The sequence below is a fragment of the Microchirus variegatus genome, assembly GCF_963457635.1.
Source record: "Microchirus variegatus genome assembly, chromosome: 2".
Taxonomy (NCBI): domain Eukaryota; kingdom Metazoa; phylum Chordata; class Actinopteri; order Pleuronectiformes; family Soleidae; genus Microchirus; species Microchirus variegatus.
The window spans coordinates 44862212-44871559 of NC_139803.1; the positions used below are offsets into that span (position 1 = coordinate 44862212).

The 9348-nt window shown below is 42.2% G+C and overlaps 2 protein-coding genes across 2 annotated transcripts; both read left to right on the forward strand.

Moving 5' to 3' along the window:
- Positions 1-293: 293 nt before the first annotated feature.
- On the forward strand, positions 294-731 carry cited1 (Cbp/p300-interacting transactivator, with Glu/Asp-rich carboxy-terminal domain, 1; the record flags this gene model as incomplete). Its single annotated transcript, XM_083907833.1, has 1 exon — positions 294-731. The coding sequence occupies one exon, from the start codon at positions 294-296 to the stop codon at positions 729-731; it is 438 nt and encodes a 145-aa protein (XP_083763959.1).
- Positions 732-3670: 2939 nt separating this feature from the next.
- Positions 3671-8949, forward strand: rps4x (ribosomal protein S4 X-linked). Its single transcript, XM_083904161.1, has 7 exons — positions 3671-3717; positions 4302-4379; positions 5889-6069; positions 6740-6837; positions 7628-7799; positions 7894-8051; positions 8785-8949. The coding sequence occupies exons 1-7, from the start codon at positions 3715-3717 to the stop codon at positions 8884-8886; spliced, it is 792 nt and encodes a 263-aa protein (XP_083760287.1). The 5' UTR covers positions 3671-3714; the 3' UTR covers positions 8887-8949.
- Positions 8950-9348: the final 399 nt, after the last annotated feature.

The window sequence follows — 9348 nt, forward strand, 5'->3', positions numbered from 1 at the left end:
ACACACACACACTGTTTATTCTTCTTCTTCTTATATATGTATGTATACACATATACACATATATACATACATATATGTGTATATATATATACATACATATATATGCAAGTATATACACACATACATATATATGCATACATATATATATGTATGCATATATATGTGTATATATACACATATACATACATATACAGTATATTCATCATCATATTCATGTTCTTCTGCAGGTTGTGGGCGTGTTCTCCCGGTGATGACCTCACAGCTCCTCTGTGGCCACGCCCCCTCCGGCTGAGATGAAGGACCTCTCCTCCTCCTCTTCCTCTCCTCTCTCCTCCCTGCTCCTCTTCCCTTCCTCCAAATCCTCCGGCGTTCCGTTCTCTCCGTCCGCAGGCCCCGCCCCCTCGCCGGGCTCCTCCCTGACGTCGGTGGCTCCGCCCTCCAGACCTCACCTGATGGCGAGCATGCAGCTGCAGAAGCTCAACTCTCACTACCAGAGTTCTGCTGCTGCTGGAGCTCAGCGAGGAGCCGGGACAGGAAGTCAGCTCCTGGTTCCTGCTCAGATCCAGATCCAGAACCAGAACTCCGTCATGGACCTGGACCTGGTGGACGAGGACGTCCTCATGTCTCTGGTGGTGGAGCTGGGTCTGGACCGAGCCAATCAGCAGCTGCCGGAGCTGTGGCTCGGTCACAACGAGTTTGACTTCATGTCAGACGTCCCGGTCGGGTGTTGACGTTTGAGACGCACCAGGGATTAGACAGAGATTACAGATTAATCTGGCTCTGGATCGTCAGTGTGGACACAGGTCAAACGAATGGGATTAAAACTGTTTCCTGTTTGTTTAAGGCAGAGAAATCAGGGACAGGAAGTCTCTGTCTGTCCTCGTCTCACTGAAAGCAGAAGGTTTGAAGACGAGGACGCAGCTGCAGGACAGAGACTCTGTGAATGAGGACATTAGAGTGTTGTCTCATGAGAAAGACACTTGTGTCCCTCACAAAGACTCAGGAGACACTGATCCATCAGGACACTTGGACCAGGAGAGCTTCTGTTATCAGTCCTGCTTTTCTGAAGAGCAAGAGACCAGGACTAGACCTGAGACCTGAGACAAGAGACCAGAACTAGACCCAAGAACAGGACTAGACCTATGACCAGGATGAGACCTGAGACCTGAGAACTGAGACCAGAACTGGACCTGAGACCCGAGACCGGAGACCCGAACTAGATCTGAGACCTGAGACCAGAACTAGACCTGAGACCCGAGACCAGACCTGAGGCCTGAGACCAGAGACCAGAGACCAGAGACCAGAGACCAGAACTAGATCTGAAATCTGAGACCTGAGACCAGAACTGGACCTGAGACCTGAGACCAGACCTGAGGCCTGAGACCAGAACTAGATCTGAGACCTGAGACCTGAGACCAGAACTAGACCTGAGAACTAGACTAGACCTGAGACCTGACACCAGGACTAGACCCGAGACCAGACCTGAGGCCTGATACCAGGACTAGACCTGAGACCTGATACCTGATACCTGATACCTGAGACCTGAGACCTGAGACCAGAACTAGACCTGAGACCAGAGACCAGAGACCAGAGACCAGAGACCAGAGACCAGAGACCAGAGACCAGAGACCAGAGACCAGAGACAAGAGACCAGAACTAGACCTGAGACCAGAGACCAGGACTAGACCTGAGACCTGAGACCTTAGACCAGGACTAGACCTGAGATCTTAGACCAGAACTAGACCTGAGACCTGAGACCGGGACTAGACCTGAGACCTTAGACCTTAGACCAGGACTAGACCAGGACTAGACCTGAGACCAGAGTGTTTCCAGGTGTCAGAGTGATGAGAGTCACCTACAGCAGGTGTTGACTCTCATGGAAACATCACTTCAGTCACACAGGAAACAATGTAACAGACGTTCATTCATTCATTCATTCATTCATTCATTCACATGGTTTTTCCTGTTCAGTCACATTAATGTTGACGTTACAACCGTTTGTTCAACTTATCAGAGCTCACTGTATGGTGCTGATAACACACACACACACACACACACACACACACACACACACACACACACACACACACACACACACACACACACACACACGCACTCACACACACACACACCCCCCCCCCCCACACACACACCATAACAACGTTAACGGTTTTCTTTCTGTGTTGTCTGCGTCACATGATCACGTCTTTATTTTCACTGTTAAACTGACGTTTTTTAAAGCACTCACTCACTCACCCACACACACACACACACACACACACACACACACACACACACACACACTCACTCTCCCACACCAAAGTCCACAAAACTGTGACGTCATTATTTTTTTTGAACTCAAAATCGTTTTTTCTTCACTTTTAAAACAGTAACTGTTCCAAAAAGCAACAGAATTCACCTTTAACTGAACTTTCATCAACCATCTTAGCTTAGCTGTTAGCTTAGCTGAGTCAGTGAAAACATGAGGACGTTGTTGTTTCGAATGCTTTTGTCTCATCACACTGTGGACAAATGTCCCCGCAGATGGACAGACGTGGACATGACGTCTTTAAAAGTCTTTAGATGTCTTTAAATGTCTTTAAATGTCTGTAAATGTCCTGCTCTCAGGGTTTCTGTGTCTTCACTCACTCATTTATTCCTTATTTTACATCATATTTTCCTCCAAAGCTGGAGAATAAAACTGTTTTCTTTCCTTCTCTGATAAAACGAAGATTATTCAAAGCTCGCTGTACATTTATATGAATATGTAAATGAGATCATATTGAATATAAAAGCTTGTATTTTTGTTACGACGCGAAAAATAAAGAAAGTGAAAAGTGAGTTGATGTTTGTTATTTGTTATTTAGATTGTGTATAAACACTAGAGATAATTGGTTTTAAAATATAGCAATGGACTCACACGTGTGTACATTTTCACACTGGTTTGTGTGTGTAATGGCTCCACCTGCTGGCACGTGATGGTAAGTGCTGATAATGTGGAATTCTTTGCTTCTTCTCATTTTGGATGTATCACATTTTATTGACATGTTCTCAAATAAGAGCATTGTTATTATTATTATTACAACAACAACCACAACAATTATTACAAATATTATTATTATTTAATCCAATCATCAGTGTTTGGATTACAAAAGTGTGTGTCGAATGCTGCCACCTGGTGTTGATATGTATGCAACACAGACCATAATATTCTAATATCTTGGTGCAGGTGTTTGAACGTTTTCTCTGTGTTTCCATAGAAACATTATCTTTAGATGTATGGATATAAAACAAAGTGACCAGAAACAATGATTGTAAATTATAAATTTTAAATGATTGTGTTTTTAATGATTATTTTAGGTATTTTTCTCTGTGAGCGCAGAGTCTCATTTTAATGTTTGTAGGAAGTGAAATAAATGGAATGTTTTGTGAAATAGTAAAAGTATGAATAATTACTTAAATAGTACAGAGAATGTATAAAAATGACGGTAAGTAAAGGTCATATATTGAACATTAACTTCCATAATCACGTAGTAAACTTTCATAATTATGTCGTTGTTGTTTTTTTCTCGTCACAAAATGCAGAAAAAGGTTTATAAACCACTTTTGTTTTACGCTTCGACTTTAAGGCCTCGTGTCCTTCCGGCTCTGCCGTAGTTGTCCATATCATTGTCTACCGGAAGCCGTCGAGTCCTTTTCCCCGCAGACTCCAACATGGTGAGCTGTTTCTCCTCGCGATTTCCTCTGAAATCATCGTCAAACATCGCTTTTCTCTGCACTTTCTTCGCTCACATTTCTGTCCTGTTCAGTAAAACAACGTCTTATTAAACGGCGGGAGTTTATATTGTGACCAAAAACACAAACTGACGATTTTTATCGATGATTCAAAATGACCCGACGCTGCTGTTAGCAACCTCGGTTTGCTAGCTCGAGTGTGGCTAACCGCGTTAGCGCGCTATTTTTAATATTTCATTATGTAGGCGGTTTCATTTCCATCAAACGCAAACGTGTACGAGATTTTTACGCGTTAAAACTGCAGTTTTATGCAGTTAACGACGAATTCGTGTCGTTTTAATATTAATGTGAGAAGAGGCTTATCTTCGCGGCCTCAGCCGGTGTTAGCCTAACGTGATGCTAACAGCGGTGAATGAACGCTTCACGCCGGGTCTTTGCTTTACGGTTCCCCGGGTCTCTGCCGTGCTGTTCCCCGGGTCTTTGCTCTACGGTTTCCCGGGTCTCTGCTCTACTGTCCCCCCGGGTCTTTGCTGTGTTGTTGACCGTGTTTGTGTCTCTTCTTCCAGGCCAGAGGACCGAAGAAGCACCTGAAGCGCGTCGCGGCGCCAAAGCACTGGATGCTGGACAAGCTCACCGGAGTGTTCGTGAGTAAAACATTAAATCACCTTTTTGTATCAAGGCTGAAACTGTGACTGAAGTCTGTGTTAACAGTCAAATGTTTAGTAAAGACACAGTATAACAATGATATCGGTGTGTTATGTGGGTATGTTAGTGTCCCCATCTGTCAATGCTTCATTCACTGTTCTCAGACTGTTTTGTGTTATGATATAAATACAATATTCATTTATTAAATGTCAGGTAATTTAATTGTGTTGTGGAAATCGGTTCTAACTTTATGGAAATGATGTGACTTGTCATGTATTCATCTGCCTGATCATGTGTTTGTTTGCTTTGAAAGATGTTTTTAAAATTCTGTGGCTCATAAGTTCACGTTGAACAGAATAACTGCGTCTATTCCACTTGTTTAAGTTTCTGTGACAGCAGTGATTCATGTGAAGTTGGAATATTATTGACAAACTTACATCTTATTTCATGGGTCTTAATCTATAACGTGATAGTTACGGCGTGTTTCCAGGTGGAACGGTTCACTTCGGCATGGTTTTTTTCCGTTTTCATTTGGATTAAGTACCACAATAATTGGTCCCAACTATTCAATTTATTTCAAGTAATGGTACAGTCCAGGTGGTGTGAGACCACCACAGTTTGCTGGTTTAGGGACAGAAAAGCGTCCGCAGGCTTTTCTCATTCAAAGACGTTGAGACGAATGGCCACAAATCAAGCAGAAAAAACTGAGCTTGTCCGTTGTGTGGTCATTATTGTCGTGCTCGCCCGTCTACCACGTCTCTGTGGAAACGCCAGCCTGATCCAGGACTTAACCGTTTAAACTGTACCGTGTTGGAGAAACCGTGTCGCAGTAATGCACGTCTTGTGCCGTAGAACTACACATTAGCTGTGATGCTAGGGCTCTGAGGGGGCTCTAGCATCTATGGTCATTGGTTTGTAATATTTTGTTTTTTTGTGACACAAGAGACAAATGAGTGGACGTCTCTTCTTCCTGAGAACAGGGTATCTGCGGGGTCTTAAAAAGTCTTAAATCCAATGTCTTAAATTCTCCTAAAATCTTATAAAAGGTCTTAAATACAGTTTTGAAAGGTCTTAAAAATCTATTAATCTATAGGTCTATTGTTTTATTTAAAAACATGCATAAACCAGTTTCGCATTCTGTTTTTGAGGATGCGATAACATGACTACAACACGGAACTAAAGTGGGCCACCTGTGCTGCCCGTTGAGAATTTATCGAGCACCACTAGCTAGTGTGCTGTGCGCAGCTTAGCGGGGAAAACTTAATTAAAGCCCACAGCTAAGCCAAATTGCAAGTTCAAAGATTTGTGGCTCCAATTTTCCTTGTCTTTTGTACCTTTTTGCCAGTATGGATTTGAAATGGGTCTTAAATTGTGTTCATTGTTGTCTTAAAAAGGTCTTAAAGTCTTAAATTTGACTTGGAGAAAACCAGTCAATAGTCATTTAGCTGTAAACAATATAAACTTTTGTACTTGTGTTGACTTTTATAAACTGTCCCCTCGTCCTCCAGGCTCCTCGTCCTTCCACCGGTCCCCACAAGCTGAGGGAGTGCCTGCCCCTCATCATCTTCCTGAGGAACCGTCTGAAGTACGCTCTGACAGGAGACGAGGTGAAGAAGATCTGCATGCAGAGGTTCATCAAGATCGACGGCAAGGTCCGCACCGATATCACCTACCCTGCTGGATTCATGGGTGAGTCCGCCACCTGTTTTTGTGTTTCATGTGTTCATAAATGTTGAGTGAAGAGCAGCACGGTGATGTTTCTGCTGAGGAGGAGGAGGCAGAAGGAGCAGTGATGAATCTTTCTACTTTGATCGGTTAAACCTGACATGACAGATTGTCTAAGAAGTTCTGAGCTCCAGCTTCACTGAAACACTCGGTTGCATTTGATTAGTTAAGTTTCTGTAAATAAGCTTTAGTCATGATCAAATATGACCGTTTTTCATTGTTTAATAATGTGAATTGGATCAGTGTTTATATGTAGATCCTTCACTGTTTGACCTCAGTCCTCACACACACACACACACTCTCTCCAGGTTTTCTCACTTTTCTCCCCACCTTCATCTCACCCTCACATGGAGGCGTCTGTTTTAATTAACATCTTCACAGCGTGATGATGATCCTGTTTATACAGACATTACAGGACTAAACTTGGCTTATCTGTGTAATATTGTATATTAATGTTCTTTCAGTCTCGGTTAATGATCTATGAGCCTTTAACTCTGTTGATAGTTATGAATCTGCAGTGTTAAAGGTTTGTTAAAGGCTCAGAGTTAGTTTCATTTAAACTCATATTTAAAGTGTTTGTGTTCATATCTGTCGACGCTCTGACGCTGAAACTGTCCAACTGTGTTTGATTCAGATGTGATCAGCATCGAGAAGACCGGAGAGTATTTCCGTCTGATTTATGATGTGAAAGGACGTTTCACCGTCCACCGCATCACTGCCGAGGAGGCCAAGGTAACGTTTATGAACATGAGCAGCAGTGATTGTGTTGGAGATGTCGTTAAAGCACACGTTTACTGGATAATGTTGTTCTGAAATACTGAGGAAATAAGTTAGAAATCCTGGATTAGATTAAATCCACTAAATGACCCAAAGTCTGAGATTGTTTTACTGGAGATTTTTGCTGTTTTCATCATCAAGTTGTTCCATGAAATGTCAGAAAATAGTGATCAGTCTTTGTTGAACGTGGAGATGATGACGTCCTCAAACGTCTTTGTTTTTGTCCACGAATACAAAATGAAATATTTGTTTTAATTAAGCAAAGAAAGCAGAAAATATTCCCATTTAAGAAGCTGAAAAATCACAGAAACTGCTTTTAAATATTGATAAAACTACTACCAATTGTGATTATAAAGCTAATTTTGTTAATTGACGAACAGTTTCTGAAGTATTTGGACCTTTTTAAAGCTCGCTGACACGTGATGTCATCAGCTGTCACTCCTGGGTCACATGACGTCTCAACAGACGCTAAACAAACTATTTTCACTGTCTTAATTTCCTTATTTTGTCAAGTTTGCACCTTTTTCCTCTCCTGATGTAAAAGTGCACTGATCTGAAATGGAGCTGCTAAGTTTGTCACCATGGTAACATGACAGAACCCTCTAGTGGCCACGAAGACTTCAGCACCTCACGAATGACTGAAAAACAAAAGTTTATTTAGGTGAAACGTAGCTGAAGTCTGAGTTGTTTCCTTGTCGTTATTGTTGTTGACGTGTTTGTGTGATTCTCTGCTCGTCTTCCTCAGTATAAACTGTGTAAGGTGAAGAAGCTCCTCGTCGGCACCAAAGGAATCCCTGCCCTCGTGACTCATGACGCTCGCACCATCCGTTACCCCGACCCCCTCATCAAGGTCAACGACACCGTCCGCATCGACCTGGAGACCGGAAAAATCACAGAGTTCATCAAGTTTGACACCAGTCAGTGGAAACACGTGGATCCTGATCTTAAAGAGCTTTAAAGTCACCGAGATGAAGTTAATCTGACGGTGCTTTTGTCTGTCGTGATAATCAGGTAATCTGTGCATGGTCACCGGAGGCGCTAACTTGGGTCGTATCGGCGTGATCACCAACAGAGAGCGTCACCCCGGCTCCTTCGACGTGGTCCACGTCAAGGACAGCACAGGAAACAGCTTCGCCACCAGGCTCTCCAACATCTTTGTCATCGGCAAGGTGAGAATCTCACGTAATCCCAGATTATTACACACAAACCTAAGATGTAAAGAAAAAGTATGCGAGCGAGTCACTGAGTAGAGCGAGGAGGATTGTTTGGTTTTGATCAGGAATGAAAATAATCTAATTTCTTCTAAGAAGTTCTGAGCTCCACTGAGAGACTGTGTTTGACTGGATTTAATCTGGTAATCCAAGATACAATGTGTACAAATGTATTTAAATTACAGAGACTGAACATCATCTTATCAGCACATTTGATTTTAATGTTGAAATAAAATGTTTATTTTTAACTTTTTGTTTTCTCAGAGAAAATGTTTAGATGTTTATATAAAATGTGTTAATCTACAATAATCCTGACTCGATATTAACCTGAAAAGCCTCAAAAATCACTTCTATTCAAAGCTTCGTGATTTTAATATAAATTTGATGCTACATATCATGGAATTTATCTTTCATCTATTTTTGTAAGTTCTATTTTCCAGCGTTGAGGTTTTTCATTTCATTCCTGCATAATCTCAGATTTATTTAATCTGAAGTGAACAGGATCTAAATGATGAGCTTTTTTCAGACTTTAATAACAAAAGTATTGAATGTGTGAATTATGTTCAGCTTGGATATTAAAAATGCTGACTCTTGTTTGTTTATTTATGAATGACATAATGATTTAACCTGGACTCGTTTGCCCCGCCCCCTCCTCTTGTCCTTTGCCCCGCCCTCTTCCTCTCGTCTCCAGGGCAACAAGCCGTGGGTGTCCCTGCCCCGAGGAAAGGGAATCCGTCTGACCATCGCTGAGGAGAGAGACAAGAGGCTCGCTGCGAAGCAAGGCAGCAGCTAAAGAACACGCAGCCGAACAGAGGAAACGGCAGAGTTTCAAATAAACTGTTATTTACAAAAACTCTGAGTCTCAGACTTTGTTTATTTAACAAATAACAGCAAAACAAATCTGTTTCTACAGAATATCATCATCGAAACGCAACCACTTTCCTGAGATAAGGCATTTTGTCCTTAGTTTGACTACAAAAAATGTTTATTGAGTTGGACGACGATGCACGGACGCGCTCGCTCTGCACGATCGCCTCGGGTCGCGCTCGTACACGTGACGTTATTCCATCTCTTGCGGCGGCCAACGCGTTCCTCGTGATGTGAAATACCAGAAATCGCACAAAATATACTCCAAAATGTTCAGATGTGGGAAAATGTAATATTTAGTCAGTTAAATGAGACGCTGATTTCAGCTCGACGTGGAGAGAAGGTCTTGATTTTTAAAGTCCTGGTTTACATGCACGTAAACAAACAA

What these genes read in the sequence shown, in the direction of transcription:
- rps4x (XM_083904161.1), top strand. An exon ending in CTACCCTGCTGGATTCATGG is followed by an intron (nt 6,070 to 6,739) that starts GTGAGTCCGCCA and finishes TGTTTGATTCAG; the next exon opens with ATGTGATCAGCATCGAGAAG. An exon ending in ACATCTTTGTCATCGGCAAG is followed by an intron (nt 8,052 to 8,784) that starts GTGAGAATCTCA and finishes TCTCGTCTCCAG; the next exon opens with GGCAACAAGCCGTGGGTGTC.